The 21711-nt window shown below is 38.9% G+C and overlaps 2 protein-coding genes across 2 annotated transcripts; both read left to right on the forward strand.

Annotated features, from left to right (window-relative positions):
* The first annotated feature begins 791 nt into the window (after positions 1 to 791).
* LOC110055416 (uncharacterized) lies at positions 792 to 18102 on the forward strand. Its single transcript, XM_089271859.1, has 17 exons — positions 792 to 994; positions 2671 to 2816; positions 3196 to 3447; positions 8631 to 8795; positions 9519 to 9632; positions 9907 to 10032; positions 10208 to 10304; positions 10400 to 10618; positions 11116 to 11492; positions 11829 to 11996; positions 12336 to 12446; positions 12907 to 13026; positions 13993 to 14083; positions 14624 to 14998; positions 15814 to 15948; positions 16241 to 16474; positions 17020 to 18102. Exons 1-17 carry the CDS (start codon positions 910 to 912, stop codon positions 17355 to 17357), a joined length of 3153 nt encoding a protein of 1050 aa, XP_089127985.1. The 5' UTR covers positions 792 to 909; the 3' UTR covers positions 17358 to 18102.
* On the forward strand, positions 3497 to 7950 carry LOC149105496 (uncharacterized). Its single transcript, XM_089271872.1, has one exon. It carries the CDS (start codon positions 6213 to 6215, stop codon positions 6660 to 6662), a length of 450 nt encoding a protein of 149 aa, XP_089127998.1. The 5' UTR covers positions 3497 to 6212; the 3' UTR covers positions 6663 to 7950.
* Positions 18103 to 21711: the final 3609 nt, after the last annotated feature.

Here is a 21711-nt window from a genome sequence, read left to right on the forward strand (position 1 = left end):
CTTAGCCAATTACAGCGGCCCCCTTATTAGTTATCGGTTGATAAATATGGCCGTGGTAATGATTGTTGGTCCGCTATAAACTCAGATATTTATATTACTCGAGGGAACCCTACATGTATGACTACAACTACAGAAGACCTTCGCTCTTACCGCAACAGTTAAGGTGGCTCAAACAACAACAACAACAACAACAACAACAAAAACACTGTGAAGTAGAATTTCTCCAACTTGGAAATTTTCATATTTCTTAATTTAAGAAAAACCACTCCACATATTCTTTTTTTGTAATTTTGTCTATTTCTTCCTCTGTATGTAATAAAGAAGATTTGTATTAAAAAAATGGGTTCCCAGGCTTAGTTTTTAAGATAGATGCAATTGATGGTAAAAAGTGGGTCACGTTTGTAGCTATGCAGCAGGACAGTGCAACCTTAATTTATGACTTGAACATAATAAAAGGCACCCTGGAGAGTTACCTTAAAAAAATAGCACAGCCATTCAAAACAGTACAGTTCCAAGCCTGAAAAATCGTACCTAGTTCTATAAGTCTCAAAAAAAAAAAAAAAAACGACAACTGTTTTGAGCCACCTTACATAATCTCTTTGTCACTGTTTCTACAGTAGAAAAATAAACAAATCTCCTTTCCAAAGTAAACGGATATTTTGAGCTTTTAGAGCTTCCGACCACCACGGCAGAAAACTCATATCTCTTAAGACTCTGTTCTGTAACAAGTTCGAACGTGTGTCTCTTTAAAAACATCACCTGCATCACGTCCTATTGTCTTGTGGTAAACACGATACGGTTGCTGACGTGGATATCACCTTTAGCCAATCAGAATTCAGTTGTACTAGTACAAGAGCCTGGCCGTCCTTGGCAACTACCCGTATTCAAGACAATGATACAGCAGAAAAGATGGGCAAGATAAATGTTGTGCCTTCGATGCCAGCTTTGCTGGTTTTGATGTTCGAAGTTGGAAATCTCTTTCTTCCAGTGAAAGGTAAGCCTGTAATAACCATTGTATGTGCTAGTGGTTCGGAAATTTTGAATGACCAGAAGTTTGTATAAATATATATTGTTAATATTTCCATTGCTTTCATTATTGCATAAATGTATAGATGCTCGGAATTTCCAACGTCCTCGTCTAAATATTATCAGGAATAGGCCCGTTTAACATGATACTTCCGTAGACTGCCTAAAAGAGAGACTAAAAGATTGCTTCAGTTCGTTACAGGGTAGGCATTTTTCAATTATGTTTGAGTTAGCCCAGTCTAAAGACCTAACATTCGTACCATTTGTGCGATGTCTCTTACAATGCTGTGTTCTTTCCGAAAAATAAAACACACAAATTCTAGTCTTTTCTATCCTAGCATCCTATAGTAATAGCTTGTCGTTTCAAAATCATATCAAGAGATCATTAACTATTTCAATAAATGTTTCGCATGTTCCGCCACATCTCACATGAAAAGCATTAGGGAAAATGATTCCGCTGTCATCATTAATGAAGACGTCATTTGGTTTTCACTTTTTTTTTTCTTAGTTTTTCTATATTTCTTGACGTATTTTATGATTTTGGATTAAAAATATACTCATTGCAAAGCAAGGTAGAACTTTATGTCATTGGATCTCATTATTTTAGGCAATTATAGTACGTCCTTTTTTGGAAATTACCATAGTTGATCATACCTCAAACAGACAGAAACGAAGTGACTTAATTTGCAACACGCATTGGTGATCAAAAATTTTGCCGAGTCACAATTGGCGTTTTGGTAGATATTGGTATCATTCATTTATATCACGTGACTACCGCGGTTCTACTTTGTTCAAAATGCATTAAAAAACAAATTCGACATTGCTTAAAAACTTTTTAGAGCATCTCGCAGCATGTTTGTGCTAAAAATTCCCCAAAACTATATAATGGAAAAATAAAATGATAAGAGCACTTCAAGAGCTGAATACCTTTTCATCTTGCAACAAAGTGAATTCACTAAGCACACGCCCCCCCTTTATAGCCTAGTAGGCATTTACCTTTGAAATGCTTTCCTCATTCCATTTCTGAATTTAACGAAAATTGCTCTACAATGGCAAAGGAAATCATCAATTCCTGGTTGAAAAATCTTACGTACTTTGGTTCATATACAGCCAATTTCCTGTTGGTGTGTTCAAATTGTCTTGTTTCAACGTTGCTATTTTGGTCGATAGAAAACAAGACGTGATTAAGATCGGGAACAAAAGCAATGTTGTGACAACTCCACGCCAGCTTCAAGTTTATTTTCTTTAAACACAAGAAAGAAAAGCAAACACTCGGCATAGTGTCAAAACTGACCACCGCGTTTGTTACACATTATTTAAATAATGGCAGTCCCAGTTTTCTTTAGGAAACACTGCGAAGAAAAGAAAGAAAAATCTGCCGTGTGTTCGATATCAAATTGCAAATTTTCTTTGCTCTCACCATCACTACGTAAATACCTCGAGCTAGTTATGTTTTGAGTTATAGAAGTAGAGCTCTTAGCACGCGCTTTCTCACAGATTGTTCTCTAAAGGAAAATATTATTGCACTCAAGGTCAGAAAAGCAGCTTAAGCCTTGTTGGGAACGCCGAGCTCGTTAAGATAACCGTCGCATTTTGTCCCCTCCCCAAGTTTCTAGTTATCTTCGTTTCATTTCTACTTTGTAGGAAACTCGATACAAACTGGAAAGCTCAACATATCACAGACGTTACCAGACTGGAGTTGCAACAGTGGATGTTCTCTTCCTCAAGACTGCAGATTAAGATCTTGTACAAACATTGCATTTCCTGTTGCTTTCAGTGGCTCAGGAAAGGTACGTGCCCAAGGTCACCCCACGTGATTTAAACCTCCAAGGTATTCGACGCGAGACCTGACCCCAGAGACAAAGAACTGGCTCTGCATTGGCAAATTGCTTCCTCAACGATATTGCAAGTGCAGTTTATATCTTTAGTATACGGTGAAGGGGTTTAAGGGTGAATAAAATCCCTTCCTTTGTTTTTTTTTTTTCATCTTTAATTATTTTATTTTTCGAATTTTGAAAGTAAGGATTTCCTTTCTGATGGCGATTGAAAATCTCACTAGCAGTTCAGTATCTGCCACTGACTGTTTACAAATCACAAGTAACGTCATTACCAATTGTTTTTACATTGTATGTTTATTTGATTTTATGTTACCTTTAAATTAACTTCCAGGTTCACGTTCACGTTACATTGAGTCATGGCGAGCAGTTTTCAAATGTTCACTCGCCTTCAGCTTTGTGGGTTCATTCTGTCACTACAAGTGGGTTCGAGGTGTGTGTCCGCGAGTCGGGAATTCCATCAAATGACAGTGGAGTTATCAACTGGCTGGCCTTTCAAGATCGACCCGATGTTACACATGGAAGTGTTAGTTTCAATGGATATTGGACAACAGAAACCAGATGCGAGAAAATATCTTTCTCACAGGTCAGATCGTACATGCAATCACCATACCCTTACATTCGAATTCGCGGATGTTAGCATTCCCCAACTGGCTGATAATATTTTTGCATGTTAATTTTAGTCTAATTCATATATTTTACCTCAAACGGTGCGAAGTTATAATTTTCTTAACGATGAAATATACCAAATTTTCAACAGCTTTTTCTAACTGAAAAGTAAATATCTTCGGCTCAACAACGATAAAAAATCCAAGCTGATTTTGTTACAAAGCTAAAAATTTGGAGTTGTCTATTATGTTAAGTCATTTTTATTTTTCAAGCCAGTAACAACAACAACAATTGAAAAAAACCAGCAGACACCTTTCTACATCATCATCATCATCATCATCATCATCATCATCATCATCAATCCTTATTGCTCCCAGTGGCGCAATCCTAATTGCCCCCAGTGGGGCATCTCTGTGCAGCTGGGTAACAAATAGCTTCAAAACTTGAACGATAACACGTGTTTGACATGACGCTGTCTGACATAAAAGTCTAACATTAGATTCTTAAATGGTTTTATGTTATTATTACTGCATGTCAAGTGTGTTTTCAGTGACTTTCACTACAAGAGCCATCAAAATGGGGATATTTTGATTATTACAACACTTATCACTCACAGATTTTGTAGATACCTTCGAAATTGATTCCGTTGACAAACCTCTTAAAATTATCTATGAGTATGTCTATATTGTCTTCAGACTAGGCTGGACATTTGTTTTTTTACATCTCACTTTGGCCACAATTAACTCAGCTGCGCCGTTGTTTGTTAAAATACTAAAAGGTCTACAAAAATTTCCCCAAAAGACCGAAGTTGGCACTATTAGAGAGCAAGAATTTCGAGCAAGTTTCCTCTCTGTTGGATTCAGAGGTTTTTACTCGAGGTCAGTTGTGTTTTGCTACTTGTCATGTTCATCTTTCAGCAATGTCGTCAATGTCTGATATAGGTCAGTTATTACACATAACTGTGAAGTGTTTTCTAGATTGAACGTCTGATGACGAATAGGATTAAGACATCAGTCCGCGAATATTCTCTACATCAAGATCAGTCAGATCGTGGTTTTTTCTTTGAATACCTTCCCAATTATATTACCAAAGTGAAGAAAAATGAAATAAAAATGTTACTCATAACGATAGATCTAAAATTATCAACAAATAAACACCCTTCAATACCTCACTACGTTTCCCGTGTTTTGTCAACCAGAATGGCGACGCGTACGAACTAAACCTATCATCATTCAGGGAAAGTATTTGATTGAAGATTGTGTGATGAGGTCGATAACCTCACTGTTAAGTTGTTTTGCTTCATATTATGTTTGTCAAGTTTGGGTTCACCCCATGGCGAATTTGATGCTTTTTGGCATGGACCATCACAGTTTATTTTTAATCGAACGTCAAGAGGATCTTTGATCTAAATCTGTTTTCTTTAGTTTGTTGTTATTGAATAATAACAATTAAGCTTCAACTTTACTAAAAGTTCAGTCACAAACTATAACATTCGCGTTATACTTATGATATATCGTTTACTTCAATTCAAATTACAATCTGTAAGTCAGTTCATAACCTAGGATAGTATCTAGCTTAGCCAGAGGAAGAAGAGACGCTGATACACTGGAAAAGGAAATGACACATCGCACACAGATCAAAGTAAACTTACCTCTACTGCAAACATAGGCACTGGGGAGACCGTTGTGAACCGTACAAGGCATTGGAGATCAGAAGGAAGTTTCTAGCGGATAATCGACTGCGCTATAATTGCAGCAGAAAGGTGGGACACAATGGAAATTGTTGTCGAAGTCGTGGCTGTTTCAAATGCAAAGGGAGAGATCACACAAGCAGTTGTGAAAGAAATGGTGATCCTAGCCTCTACTCACCGGATACACGCCGGCGCGCGAGAAGACACTCCCACCTATAATCCCCGTTAAGATAAATAGGACATCGCTATAGGCTCACCTTGACATAGGATCTGGAAGGAACTTCATCTCACTGAAAGCAATCAAAAGGCTTATGTTGAGCCCAGTACGCAACGAAACCCTGCAAATAGTTACTTTGAGTAAGTCACAGTCATAAAAATGATCCCTTCCTATTTATGAACTAACCATAGATTTGGGAAATGGACAGGCGGGAAAGCTGATCAAATTTACTGGAGCAAAAACGGCAGACTCCACGACCATCCGGAGACCAGACCTAAGCACCCTGAAATGGAACTGCGAACACACAAGGGACAAGCGATTCTATAAGAAAAATGGGGAGATAGCTAGACAACCCATGCGATCCTAGGAGGTAGTACCTACTGTCGAATCAAGACGGAAGATGTTTTTACAGAGAAGCCTGGGGAGCCGATAGTTGATGGGACGACCTTTGTTATGGTCATTCTCGGCGGTAACCATGACCCAGATGCCTGATGACCAGCAAAACGATTGATTACGATCGGTTGTACAGTTTGGACGTGTTAGCAGTAGAAGATTGGGAGAGAGCTTGCAGCTGGACGTACACACCGAGTTTGTTGAGAACATTTCTACAAAAGCAGATGGAAGGTAGCTAGGAAGTCAACATTCCCTGGATTCCAGGACGGAATTTAGCGGAGACCAACGAGATCCAAAGCAGAGAGTGCCCACAACGAGTGGGGAAGCGGTTAGGGCAAAACAAGAAGCTAAAGAAGAGTATGGGAAGATTGTAGACATCCAGTAAGAAAGAGGAGTCATTGAGAAGGCTGCTGATCGTCCTACAGATAACCATTTGTTCTATATGCCACACAAGCCACTGATCAGAGAAGATGCAGCTTCCGCAAAAGTCAAGATAGTGTTCGATGCAAGAGCCAAACCTCACTACACTTTCAATGACTGCTTTTACAGAGAAAAACGTTTACATCCGACGTTTCTACAAACTGGGATAAAAGAGGAAGACAGTGACGCATTCCGCGGCCTATTCGATCTCAAGGTATATGAACAAGAAGAACTCTTTCGGTTCACACTGGTAGCTTTTGGAGCAGAGGCAAGCCCATTCATTCTACAAGCCACCTTACATTATCACTACATTCAACAGCCAGAAGAGGTCAGTCAAACAGTTCAAACGTTACGCGTCAACACCTATGAGGATAACCTAGTAAAGACTGGTCAAAGAATAGAAGAAATGGATAGGTTCAAATCAGAAGCTACCCAGATATTGGAGGAAGAGTGGTTTCCAGCACACAAATGAGATTTCAATCTTCCAGTGCCAGAGGGTGTCAGGATGATCAATGCAAGCAGGATATCTGGACTTAATTAGCTGGGATAAACAACAGGACATGTCAGAACTTATCATGCGACGATTGGTTAAAGAAGAATCGGTAACCAAGCAAACTATTTTGAGCCATTTAGGCAGAATATACGGGATCTTGGCATATTATCGCCGACTACTGTGGAGGGATAGCAGATATACAGAGAGGCGTGTGACGAGAAGAAAGGTTGGAACGCGGAGACTCCGGATCCCTAAGAAAAGAATGAACCAAGTTAACAATATAGTTGAAGCGTGCGACCATACCCAGGAGCATTATAATGGTCATGACAAAGGTCGAAACAGTACACCACAACGTATTCGCCGATGAAGCAATCTGGCCTGCTGCGCTGCCTCCATATTAGTCGTAGAATACAGTTCAGGTGTGGTCAAGGACCTCTTGACATCGAATATGAAGGATCTTCTAGCGAGGCATTACTATAGCAAGATAAGAGTTGATCAGTGGTCAAATGGCGGCAAACGTGCTCAAAACATTCAACAACGCTCTGAAGCGATGGCCAGTGGAAAGCGCCACAGCGGGGATGAACAGCTTTGCAGCCTTATTTTGAACCTTAAATCCGGAAAGCTCTTGAAGGTGTTTGTTGAAAACAGAGTGCCAAAAATGGCTCCAGTAACAGAGGAAGTCAAAATTCAACTGAGATATTGCGCTAACTAACAAAACCTCGCTGATCTGAAAAGTAGAGGTACATCCCCAAAAATTGGTGGAGAATGAGTGGTATGAGAGACCACGGTAGTTACTAACGAAGGAAGACTGGTCACCCCAGCCAAGCGCTTAATGCACGCCAAGGTCTGAAGAGAAAGTACATACTGAACAATATTGCGACTTTCAAACGGAGACCAAGGAACAAGGAAAAGGGACTATTGCAGTCCAAGAGACTGATGAGTGGGACGTGCTGCTCTCGCAGATTCCAAACCAAGATCCTGGCCAAGTCAAAAAAGATAAAGAAAACGTCGGATCCATTGGGTACCGAAGAACTTGTGGAAGTTAAACGGCATTTTTGTGGAAAGAGTACAAATAGGAATACCTGATGACATGGAAAGACCCGGGTGGAATTTAGTTGAAGAAAAGAAGACGAATCTCCTCAAATGCACTGGAAGAATTTAGAGATTCTGCCCAGTTTACCTGAAGGATAGACCAGTGATAAGATAAATCTCAACAATCAGTGATAAGAATCTCAAAAACCAGCCCCTAACATACGTCGAGAGTGATGGGGGGGGGGGGGGATGCTCACGTGGTAGCAGATACTGAGACCAATGAAGAGGAAGATCCCAAGCTACAGGCACAGACTTCTAAAGAACGCAAGAACACCTTGCTTTTTTGCTACACAGCGGAAACAGGATTGAACGTCCACTTCAGCGTGTGAGTCCCCTCGAAATAGAAAGTTACAGCAAGTAACCGGCCGAGGTGATCGAGAGTGCAAGCCAAGATCCCATCAGGAGTGTTCCAAAGAGAAGGGGAGCTGACTATGCGAGAGGGAAAATCAGGCTGGTTGCTGATCCTGAATTTGAACTTGACTAGACTTAGCGCTCTAAATAGAGGAGATAGAGAATAAACAAATAATGAAGAACAATTTTGGGGGCAACTGGACCGGAAATTGTAAGGCGTTTTGTGACCGGAAGTGAATGGCCTAGTTGACAGATTGAGAACTATATTCGGTGAGCTTTTAATAGAAATAATTGAAAGAACTCGAGTTTCGAAAAGAGTTGTACAACGACAGAAGCGTAAAGGAATAAATCATCGATTTGCGATTAGCCGAGTGAGTTAGGGTGTACTCTCAAGTTCGATACAACCCGGAGCTTCACCTGTTATTGACCAGTTGTGACCCCGTTATAAGTTATAAGACCAGGGTGTCGGATTTTATACACTAACTTTAAAAAAAAACATTTCAGAGTTTTGGTGGAAGACCTTCTGTGTTTGTCTCAGCAAAGTACACTCGTGATACAAAGTCTAACGACGCCATGTATGTTTGGTTGGAGAACGTGAATTCTGGAAGCTTCGAGGTTTGCATCCGGGAATTCTTACCATTCGACGGGAAACATCAAGACACGATTGTTGTAAGTAACACTGTCTTCGCTATTTATAATCAACCTTATATGGTGTGTAAGGAATCCGAAGACTTTCCACTACGCCAAAAACGTCACCTTTTTCAAAATATCCGGCATCTTAGGCCGCCATCTTTGAGCTTAATGTTGTTGTTGCTGTATTATTTATATTGTTTCTTTAAAAACGAAGGCGCTTCGAAAATGGTTCAAAACATGAGGAAAAAAAGAAGAAGAAGAGAAATTTGGAAGAAGATTATCATAAAATCCAAACTCGCACTGAAACAGAATTTAGGCTTAAATTAAGGTACACTCAAACTTTTGGTAAGACCCATTCGGTACCAAAGAAACGATACACTACGCCACAGAGTAACGTGAATAGATTGACATGACGGCAAGCACTTCAAGCTCCTCTTTTTAGCTAAATAATGTAACCCTATCAAGACAGGGCTTTTTTGAAATCTTCCACAACTAGGACTACATGGTCGAATTCCTCCTCTTCCCCTAATGATATACTTTAAAAGATTTTTAAATGACAAAGAAGAGAAAAATTAATAGGATAAGAAACATAATACAGTTAATGGTTTTCCTTTAGATAACATTTGATATGATTCGATGGCAACATATTATGTGTTAGTCACGTCGTGAAAAACTTCAGAAATAGACTTGGAAATTTGCTATTATCTGGTAAATAGTGTCCTTCGCTCAATAACAGCACTTCACTTTTCTTCTTTTCAGGACTGGTTTGCATTCATTGGCAATGGTTCAGAGTTTAATTTTACCCTGTCAGGAGATGCTATTTTTCCAAACAAAAAGGCTCCGACAGCTGAGGACAACTACGGCTTTTGTCAAGTAAGAGTATTGGAAACTTATCAAAAATATTAGGTTACTTGAGGGAGAAATGAAAAGACCAGAACTCGGATTTTAGGGTCTCTTTGTACTCTCCTAGTGGGACTAGAAGGATGATAAAAAAATATCGTAAGCTAAATGTGAAAAGAGTTGATATTAATTAGTAACCTTTTTGTAAGTTTTTCTGTGAACTGGAAAATACAAATGCTGTATACTTGTTTGTTCATTGGGTAGTTAGTTAAACTTTGCCTGAAGATTTATTTTTCTGTGTTATCAGGAAGTTCAGTATAACACCACGTTTTATGCGTCTCCAGCCGTCCTTGTGTCTGTTCGTCATTACTACGACCGACAGGTGAACAGCCTTGTTCCACCAGAAAACAACATTATTGCAGCCTGGGTAGAGGTAAAATACTTCCTTTTACTTCTAACTTAGATAGTACCGATTGAGTGAAATCCTAAGCTAACGAATGACAGCACGAGTAAACGATGATTATCTGGTGTAAATGGAGATGAAATTTTATATTGTCAATCTTCGATGTCACCTGTAACTTTAATGCTATGTTTTTATTTGTCTATAGGAAGTTGGGCTGACATCCATAAGAATCTGCGTCCAAGATCTGACAGGATCAGGAAGTAAACACGACCCTCTGTCAGTCAGCTATGTTGTGATTGGAGGTTGGTATATATGGAAGTGGGAATAACGAGCCTTCTGGAGCATGCAAAAGGATACAGATTTGTTTATCAGATTTAAATGTCTAATGCATTTTCAGATCTCAATCCGTGCCTTAACGTGTATTGTCCATCATTTGGAGTTTGTAAAACGTTTAGTGCCCATGAAGCTCGGTGTGTGTGTTACGAAAACTGCCCTTCCTATCAAGATCCAGTGTGTACCAGTAACGGAACAACATACGACAACAAATGTCTGTACGAGTTGAGCTACTGCAGAGGACTGGACAACAATACTGTTTATCACCCAGGGAGCTGTGAGGGTAAGTGAAGGACCCCTTAGCAACAGTTGTTAGACTGTGAAACCTTATCTGTTTCTTGTCAAAGTAAACCCACTGGATAGGCCTTTAAAACTGGTTAGCAGAAACTGGAAACTGCCGGACTTCTGAATCTTTTACCTCAAAATGAGCACGGCTAGTGATTGGGTATGGCCTCTTTCACGTGCAATTCTTAAAATACTGTAGTGGAACTGTGACGAATGTTGTCTGAGTGATTAATGTAACGAAAAGTGATGACTGCTGGGCTGCCCTACTTCGCAAGTACATTTCACCAAACTCTGTCCTTTCAGCAACCAAGGCCTCTCCTTGAACAATCCACAAGTCAAGGGTTACACAGTCACACAAAAATGTCACATAAATATTGATAATTGCAGTTAGCTGCGACGCTCCGTTCAGCCAAAGTTTCCACAGCATATGATAGGATTGTGGCGGGCTTTCTTTACAAGTTTTGGGTAATATTCTATTTCTTAATGAATTAACAGGTTTTCCCATCGTGCATGGCCGTGAAGAACTTCTTCGTGTTCCCAAATGGTCTGATTCAAGCTGCAAGACAGTGGTATTCCCACCATACAGGTTTTATCCGGATAAGCAAGTTCATGTCCAAATAACTCTGAATCACATGAACTTGAATGACTCCGTGACAGTTCACCATGCAATTACATCATGGACGGAGAATGTCAATGTTCACAATTTCACAGTCTGCGCCATGCAATCTGGGAGGAATGGAAACAACTTCAACCCACTTGCGACTTTGGATTGGATTGCGTATCAAGGAGCACCACGAGAAGGACTGACGGGAATGATCAAGATGCAGAAATGGTGGTCTGGAACAAATTGCGCGGATGTGAATTTTCCAAAGGTAAGTCTACAAAGCCCAAATGTGAAAAACTCCTGCTGCGGTCATGTAGGTTGAAGCACCATGTTCTTGAAGTCTGCGCAAGTTATTTTGTATACGAAAGCACTTCATTGCAAGCTAACTTCTCGTTTGTTTTTAGTTTTGTTGTTTTTTTAATGCCTTTTGAAAATTTAAAACATCATTGTTCGTATAAAACAGGTAACCGGTTTTCTTATAGACAATTCACAAAGTAAAATCAGGTGAGCTTAAATTTCCAAATTATACAACGTATTTAAAGTCGCTTTGATCGATTACACTCACCAGGTATTTCGTCATTCATTTCTCCATTTTCTAATGCAGGACAGGTTTAAGAGGGCGCCACTAGTGCTCGTGGCATCCGAACATTTAAGGACTGGTAAGGAGTATGATGCCGCGCTGATCTGGACAGAGGACGTAACCAAGGACTCATTTAAAGTCTGCCTTCGAGAATTGCAAAACTTTGATGGAAAACATCAAGATATCAATGTGGTAAGCGATCGAATATTCTATTCCTAAAATCCGTTGAGGTTAACAACTTCATGAAATAAAAAATTGGTTAGGAAAGCTTTGGTCCTTTCTTCTTTCTCGGTCGTCCAAAAGGCTTCCTAATGAAAAAGAAACGAAACGAAGATTTGCACATCCTAGCTGATATTGTTCACCTTGCTGAGAAGTTCTGTTCTGGAATCTTATCGTAACTGTAGGCCTAAGAAAGTAGTAGAAAACAGCGAAAATGTTATGTTCACAATTTGTGAGGATTAGTGTTTATTACTTTAAGTAGGTATTGAAAAAAATACTTTAGTCATGATTTGTTAACTTTGATATCTTCAGAACTGGTTGGCGTTTTCCAAACTGCACAAACCATTGTTCGCTGAACATGGTTCTGTCAACTTTCCGAATACAAATCCACCAACAGATGAAAATAACAACGCTTACTGTGAGGTAAGAAGACAACTGCACTTATAATAATAATAATAATAATAGATTTGTATAGCGCCATATCCATGGCTCATGGCGCTTTACAGTAAAAAATGTTATTAAAAATAAAATTTACATTAAAAATTTACATCAGTGATAAAAAATTACTAACAAATAAAATAGCTAAGCTGTAAAAATGAAAGTAAAACTAGGAATCATTAAGACCTTTAAATAAAAACTGACTAACTTAACTAAGTGGCTGACTAACTAACTAGCTGAACTATCTAATCTACTAGTTGACTAACTAACCAAAAGTCTAGTTATAAAAGAAAACATACCTTAGTGATGAAAACGTTACAACTGAGCCCCCATTGGACAAATTCAAACCTTTAAAGGAATGTCCATCGAGAGGAACGAAAATTATATAGGATCTTTTACAATGTATAGCGAGTTTAAATGTTTAGTTCTTTGCTCCTTTCTACAGTTTGTCCACTTTATACGAAGTTATAACGTAACACCATCGGTTCTCATATCAGCCAATCACAGCACAACAGCAAGTGGAAACTTGGCACCAGTTCATAACGGCATAACAACATGGATCGAGGTAAACGTTGTTCCAAGGTTTAACACTGTTTTGTCAGATTGCAGATTATAACCGGATCCGTTACAAATGCTTGTCGATTGTTATAACACACTAGTTAGTTATTTCGCGTTCAATAGATGGCCTTTGGCCTTCTCTAAAGATGACATATTTTACGTTAGTGATGACGTCATATTACCTCACATGGAGTCATTAAGTCCGTCATCTTGGAAGCGACATATTGCATTTTACTATTTCCTCAGAAAGTCAAGCGTATAAGGTGAATTGATGAAGAACTATCCGAAAATGATAGTTAACTATAAGTGGGTACTACAAATCTGTCATGTACGTTGCTCTAAGGTAAGGAAATTAAAAAAAGGACAAATAACTGTAAAAAGTTCACAATTTGCCGTGACTCAAATTTCCAAACCCAGTTGCTATGGGAATGTCAAATGACGTGAGGAGAGAGTGGACATGTAGAAATATTAGGGAGGAATTAGATTGTGGAAAAAACTGCTGTTAAGAGGGTTAAGAGAGAGTAATTATAGGACCTGCAGCGTTTCTTTTTCTTTTTTGGGGTTGAGGGTGGGGGGTCGTGGGGCTGGGCATACACATTCGAATATGATATAACAGGTTAATTGGCAACTACAGCAACACCCGCTTGTCATAATGTTCAGTAGTACGTTCAGAAGAAAAAGAAGCAAACTATACATACTTGATATGCACTCTTTAATAAGCTCGCCTAATGGAAACTATCAATGTCAATGTCTGGAATATCACTTTCACAATACACTTATTGGTAGGGCAGCGCTTAAAAAAAGGGAGCTCATCGGAAGGATGACGCTGAAATGAGTTTTTAAGGATAAAAATAAGAATTCTACTTCCATGTCTTAGACCAAAATTTCATGTAACTTTTCACTTTGAAAAATATACACGCTCTCTCTTTTACTACCCAAGTTAACTTTACATGGATGTGTGTTTGCTCGGCAGAACATGAATGCAACTGGATTTAGAACCTGTGTCAAGGAATTATACGAAACACGATATGACCCAGTGTCAGTGAGCTATGCGGTCTTTACAGGTAGATAATGGACTTTTCATCGAATATAGATATCTGACATTGAAGTTGGAAAGGCCTGGAAAGAACTCATAGATCATGTCACTGTGACAGACTTCCTGAATGGACTGAATTTACAATAAGCATACGGCATTGCATAGACTTGAGTGCGGACTAAGGGGTAGACGTAATCTCCTTTACTGGCTTCATTTGCAGGGTTATCTCACTTTAGTTATGTTAAGATATCGCAGACTGCATGTTCTCCCGCAGATTATGTGCGTTGATTCTTTAGTTTAGAGCCAAATACCATGTAATTACCCATGTAAAGCCGCTTCGGCTGTGCACGTGAGCAAAATTCTCGTCACAGGATCGTGTGGCTAGTTCTAAACCCTCCTGGGAATTTGAAAGTAAAGGGGCGTGTGAAATAACCTGACAGGGATCCCTCAGAGAAAATATGGTGGAGACAAAGGTGGAGGTGGGGAAATTTACCCTTTTATTCTTTATCCGCCTTTCATGGGTTAATAAAAAAATATATATGAAAATAAATAGTTGATATTTTTCTAGATGTCTGTGATCCGGAGTGGAGCTATTTCAACGGCTACTGTTACTTAACGAGTCCGAAATGCGCAAACTGGACCACAGCATTGTCAAAATGCCGTCTAGAAAGTTCAGTCCTGGTTGATGTTAACAACAATGAAGAAAATGTATTTATACAGAATCGACTCAATGGGCAAAAATCTTGGCTTGGCTTCAATGACAGATCAACAGAGGGTGACTTCATTTGGACAGATCGCGGCACTGGAAACTTTACAGCTTGGGCCAAGAATCAACCAAACAACTTCAGAGAAGAAGATTGCGTGCACGCACTTGGTGTGGAATATAGCTATGAATGGAATGACGTGAAGTGTAGCGATTGTCATCAGTATACTTGTAAGAAAGGTAGGTTCTGTTAATATCACTGTTTAACATGATTAAAAGCCATTTGAAAGTTTGAAGGTTCCGTTCTAATGATTATAGAATGCGCTGTTAGAAGCGCACTCCAAAACTTGTTACTTTTATACCTCAATAGCTGAAGTTGCGTGCAGCACGAGCTACTAAAGTAATGACGACAAGAGCAAAGATAAGTTGCATTGCGGTAATCATTATTTAAATTCTCAAACTTTCCGCCATTTTAAAAGACAGACGTAAAATGTTTTTAACAATGACGTCATCTATGCGTCTGTCCTCCAATGGATCATATAGTTGAGAACCAATCATGGAATGCAAAAGTATTTGTTATTGTTTTTATATTTATCTAAAGGCTGATAGCTCATCTAATCAGATTGCAGCAATTGAGTTAATATTCTATAGTAGTAGATTCATTTACATTAGAGCCTGTTAGAATCACCGGAAATGTTCCCTATTTCGAAAACCAATTTTAAAGTATCTGTTACTTTAAGAAAAGGAAAATCTTAAGCTTATTGCGTTGTGTGGCCGATTTTTGTAACTACTTTCATCAGCCTTATTCTCTTGAAATCGGGAATGGGGCTATCCCAGTGGTAGAGTCATATTTTTAAATGCGCAGTTATCAACTTTAGGTTATTTCATGTTTTGTTATCCCTCAAAGAAATGGTTGTTTCTGTGAATTATTTCGTATTGTCGGAAAACACGCATTTGGGCATGTAGACAGATTTTTAGTTGTAGGAAGATGAGGGTATGAATATGTTTGTTCAGAGATGTAATTCCAGGGTTAATTGTCTTTTTTCATTCATCAGATTTGAATGAATGTGGCAGGAACATAAATCACTGCCATCGACTTGCCACTTGTACCAATGAACGCGGATCGTACACGTGCACTTGCAACCATGGATACATAGGAGACGGATTTGACTGCTATTATATATATGCAGGTAATATTTTTTGTGCTTTTGCTGCATTAATTTAGTAAATTTTCTTTCGGGCACGGTTTTAAATGAAACGCTTGATTAGGACTGTTAACTGTAAGACATACTAGAGCTAAAGTTGAAGAAGGCTAGCTTGCAATGGAAATTAGTGCAGGAGGAATATTTTTCCTTTAAACAACCAGATGTGGATTTTTTTAATGCTTTTCCCTCTATATACAGTCAGACCTAACCTAGATTCAATCCAATCTCAAATTCTCTCGGTTCGATTGTAACTTTTAATTGTATTTTCTCTCATTAGGCTTAAGAAAATCAGCCATACTGGGGAATGATAATAATTACTTGAGCACTTTAAGTCTCTGGTTAAAACCTGTTATGCAAAGCAAATCTTCTCACTGGAATCGCTGTTGGCGTGCGTCGCTGGACGGCTGGTCTGCAAACACCTTCCATTCACTTTGCGACAATAGAGGTCCATCTGTTACTATTATTCGTGTTGGAGAGTACATCTTTGGTGGATATACCAGCGCTTCATGGAGTAAGTGATATTAGTCCTCCGATGATTTCCTTCTTTTTTTTTCTTTTAAAGCGCAATTATATTATAACTCGACCTGCAACCATTTCTCAACTGATGGTCTAAACAAAAAAAAATTCAGAAATCTATTCAGGATAAATACGTTCACGTTTAATTTCTAAAAGACACAAAATGGTTTAGAACAAACTAAATGTTACTTTTTAAATTTCAATAATGATTAAATTTCAGAATTGAGGAATGGTTATGAGAGAGGCAATAGATAGGTTTTTGTCAGATTCATTTGCAGCTGTGCATTTTGGCAGTCTATAGTTAAATGTTGATAAACTTTTAAACGGTTTAAGTTAGCGGTGGCGTTTTCTGCGCTTCACGGACCAGCCCCCCCGGAATCCCCCCCCCCCCGCCATAAATCTTCTTTGCTTTTTATCTAGATGACAATGTTTACACACTGATTCGTTGACTGACACAGGAGAGAAATAAATGGTACAAATAGATTTGTCATTCATTCCTGTTTTTCTTACATCTTTTTTTTTTCTTTTTTTACCAATTAGCTTCCAGTAATAAGTGGTTGTACAGTTCGACAGCTTTCATTTTCTCGCTGGTAAACAAACCAGGCTGGGGACCAGTGACATTCAAGCCGCCAGGAACACATAGTTCTTACCAACGTGCTACATACTGTTACTATAACTATGGACCTTCATTTGGAGGTGGACACGACATTCACATTGCCACATACGCCTCGTCCAACACAAATTCATACTCAAATCTTGGACATGGCTACAGTCCACCAGCTGGTCACAGCTACCATACCTCATTCACTAAAGCATTCCTGGCGGGTAGTTATAACTTTCAACCAGACGAGGTGGAAGTCTTCTACGAGAGTACTTGAAAGAAGATGAAATAGACCGCGGCATTTTAACTAACTTCCGGCTCTGAAATGTGATTTTTACCATTGATTCATTTATAATAATTTAAACCAGTCCTTTCAAAACACTCAAATGATAGCACCTCAAGATATTAAATACAAGTGATAAGCATCGAAAACATGATTAGTTTTAGTTAGAAATTTGCTGCTACATAAAGACAGTTAATCTGGCGATATTGAAAAATATGGTGTGGCTGATTGTTTGTCGTGATGAACGATGTCTGCAGTCCATCATGTAATGTAACAACCACGAGAAGAGATCGAAGTAAATGAGGTGCTAGTGACATCAGCGCCACATAACCGTGATTTTAGCTTGACTTTAACAGTTTTCATTAGTCGGTCGGTTTATATGATCAAAGTTTGGAGAAGAGTTTGTAATTAGGAGTATCGTTTAATATGATGTTAAAGTGTGGTATAGGAATTAACATTTGCTTTCTAGAAAGAATTGCATAGTACATTTCTTAGTTCCTCGCTAATTGACAACAAAAGTTGTGTTCATTTGTTTGGATAAATTTTAACAGACAGATACAAAATCGGCTGTATTGAGATGACCCGTGTCGGGGAAATTAAAGGCAATAGTTTAAACGGCATATGTTAGGGCACTAAGGAAACAGTATTCACCGACATACTTGTTACAGAGTTAATGTAACTCTCTTTTTTATATAATGAAAATAATAAAGGATCATTTGACTCAATGATTGCTCTTGGATACGAACTAGTGTCTTAAATGTGTCGTTCAACTCAAGTCATGCCATCAATGTCGCAAGGACGTTTGTCCATTGTTGTACTTAATACTTGATCCGGAGTCAACCGCACTACGTGTTAGGCCGCTCCGCCTCTGGCACTAAAATTGTCACGGAAAACATATCGATGGTGCCTACTAAATACACAAGTCTTTTCGCCAGATTAAGACCATACAGAAAAAGGAGATCTTAGCTAGGGCTATTGAAATCCACAAAGAAAAGTGGGCGTAGCCACGCATCTTCCTGAGATAATTAGCCTTGAATCTGGAACAAAACTGCTGAGGCCAGCATTTTTCTGAAAACGAAGGAAAAATTATTAGTACAGGTGAATTTCACTCGTTTGTCTCAAGATGGAATCAATACCTAGGCTACGATTCACACCATCCTCAGTAAGTGAAGCGTGGTATTCTGAAGTTCCTTTATAATCGTCCTAAACATCTCTTGATGAAGCTCCTGAAGAACAGAAACACTTGTCATCAATACTTGTTTCTAATGGGTAACCTTCCTCGTTTGTACAGAAGCTCACGAAAACAACAAGACCAACTGCAGTTTTACCCTGTATCAAAGGTGTATCAGAGATTCTTCACCACTGCATACAACAACAAAGCGTACGCACTCTTGAAATCTGATACAACCCTTAGGTCCTACTTAGTATAACCTAAAGACACCCTTGAATCAGCAAAACAAGACGGTGTTGTTTATAAGACTCCTTGCGTATGCGGCAAAGTGTAGATCAGAGAAGCAAGGAGAGCTATGCGAGCGAAGATAAAACAACATGACAGAGATATACGGCTTGCTCGAACACAAACTCCCGCAATTTCAGTGCACACTAGGGAGAAAGGGCATTTACCCATTTGGGACAAATTCAAAGTTTATTGATCGTGACCCTCACTGGTACACACGACAAGTCAAGGGAGCTATAAATATAGGACTTAATCCAAATAACATCAATAGAGATAGTGGAATCGAAATTCCTGAAGCATGGATACCTTCAATCAAAAAGCACAACAGCCGGTCAGTTACAATGTGGACCTATGAAGGAACAGCGTCACAAAGTGGGAATAGTAATGAGGATCGAAATGCACCGATAGCAGCGAACCAAGGTGTTACAAATAGCGACACACAACAATCGACCTAATAGCCTGATGAAGACTAGCAGTATGGCACTCGAAACGTCGCGATCGACATCTCAAAGTGACTCCATCGTGAGATAAACAAGTGGAATCCACCTATGCTATCTTACACCACGTTGAATCATAGACACATCTTTAATGACATTGAAAATATTTTTCTTCGCTGATTTCCTCACTCGCCTTTACAGACAAAAGGGCAAACACATTTTTAAAGATCCTTAAATTAGTTGCATGGTAAATAGTAACATAAAAGCCACGTCTGGCATGTTTATAAAAACAAAAGCGTCGTAACAGCACTTTCAGCATCTTTAACAGCTCCCCTCTAGTTTAGCAAAATACATGTTAAATAGCTTTTCCTCGCAACCAGAAATTAGTCGCGTGTTGAATAGGCCTGCCACTTTCATTTTATAATATGAAATGTAGGGGTAACCAGTTGTTTTCAAAAGTGAAATGGGCCGTTTTCATCTCTTCTGAAAACTTTGCGGTGCCAGTTACATTTTATCCTGACATCTCCTCAGTAAGTCAGACATTTGTGTCTAACGTATTTGTTTTGCGCGCGCGCTACGCCATCTGCAGGAACATGTTAACAGTTGGAGTTAAGTGTAATTTTCTATTGATAACAGCTAGTTTTTAAGCCGGAAGCCGTTAACAGTTAGTGGTTAGCGATATGTCGTTATTCTGGTGTTCCTGGTATTAGTATGGCCTCGTTAAACTTGATTTGGTCACAGCAGGAAAATTTTGTTTTCTTTTGCGTATCGGTAGCGTAGGTGATTATGGCAATGTGAATGTCAGCGCGCGCGTCACGTGTAAACCCTGATTTGCGTGATGCAAAGAACCTGTGTGTACTAACAAAAGTAGGTAACGTCCTTAACTATCGATAAGATACCTATGTAAAACAACGTAAATCAGTTACGGAGCTACTTGTTTGCTATACAAGACCAAACGATCATAATTAAAGAAAAACATCCCCGTTATAACTCCCTCTCCTTCCTCATTCCCCGTATAGAAGATTCTCTTACCTACGCTTCCTATTTCTTTAATTTGACCCACTCTTACGATTACGTAGACGAACTTCTTACAATGCCCTCTAAACACGTGGTGCACGCCTACCGTCAAATTCAAGGGGATAAATGTGGCACGAAATTTGAAAACAGTCTAAGAAAACTAGGGTACTAGTTTTACCATGGGGTTAGGAATCGTATGACCTAGAATGCATAGAAAGCAGTGAGTTTATAACTGAACAAGGGATAATTTCTGAACAAAAAGCAAACAAACAAACAAACAAACAAACAAACAAAATAAATAATTAAAAAAAGGGAAAAAATGGTCTCAGCGATTAATTGCCGTCACAAACGGCTACAGGCCAAGGACTGCAGCCAACCATGTTAACGTAGACCGTTTTCACCCGCCGTACCTTTTATGAACATAACAGATAATCTCCTCCAGGCCAGGGTTGTTTGAAGGGTGGATAACGCTATCCAGCGGATAAATCGCTATCCAGCGGATAAATCACTATTCAGCGGATTGCGTGGTTTGTTTTGTTAACAATTATCTACTGGATAGTGATTTATCCGATGGATAGCGTTATCCAGCCTTCGAACGATCGGCACCAGATTTCTATATGTTTATTTAAGAATTTAGACAACAAAATAAGGGCTTGAACAAATACTTGTACATATTAATAGAAAGTATAATCTAGCTGTTTACACCACCCTACAATCCCATAAATAAAGTTTTGCAATAAGAAGAAGATAGTTAAATAAGGGGCACGATCTTGATAGCACACCAACTATATCGTCTTGATGAGTAAGATTAACTTTCTTTTGAGTACCAAAGAACCAAAACAATTCAAAATCATCCCAGAAAGCTTTAGTCACAGATGTAATACAGACTTACTAGAATGGATGGAAGGATTGATGGTTGGAAGGGAGCCTTCGGTAGTTGCTGTAAAAGAGAAGTTGAGATAAATGTCTGAAATCGTTGCCCCTTTTAGGTATAGAGGTTAAGGAAGATTACTGTTTGTAACTCGCGATACTGTGGAAGTAATTAGATTTCTTGGAGACGATCCGTGGCTAGCTTCGAGGCCCACGCTTAAGAACGGACATGATTTTCTTCCAACGCGTACATTGAACAAAATTAAGCCTGCCTACTTTGTTTGGGATTAACAGTAAAACATGCCATAAACATAAGCTACGAAAACGGAATCAATAACATTGTTTAAGCTACATGTTTTTAGTCTCAAATGTAATGATGGCTTGCATTTTGTAAAAACAGGTTAAACATGCTTTTCCTTAGACTGTATCGGCATCTATTTCAAGAAATACAGGCCAAAATGAAAGAAAGATAATTCCTCATAAGAGCCTTATCAGTTCCCCATAAAAGTAACCTCTCACGTTTTTTTTACATACAGGTATATGAGGAGAAATCACCTTATGCGCCTAA

This window comes from Orbicella faveolata, unplaced genomic scaffold (assembly GCF_042242905.1).
Source record: "Orbicella faveolata isolate gen_17 unplaced genomic scaffold, um_ofav_v1 contig_34, whole genome shotgun sequence".
In the NCBI taxonomy this organism is placed as follows: domain Eukaryota; kingdom Metazoa; phylum Cnidaria; class Anthozoa; order Scleractinia; family Merulinidae; genus Orbicella; species Orbicella faveolata.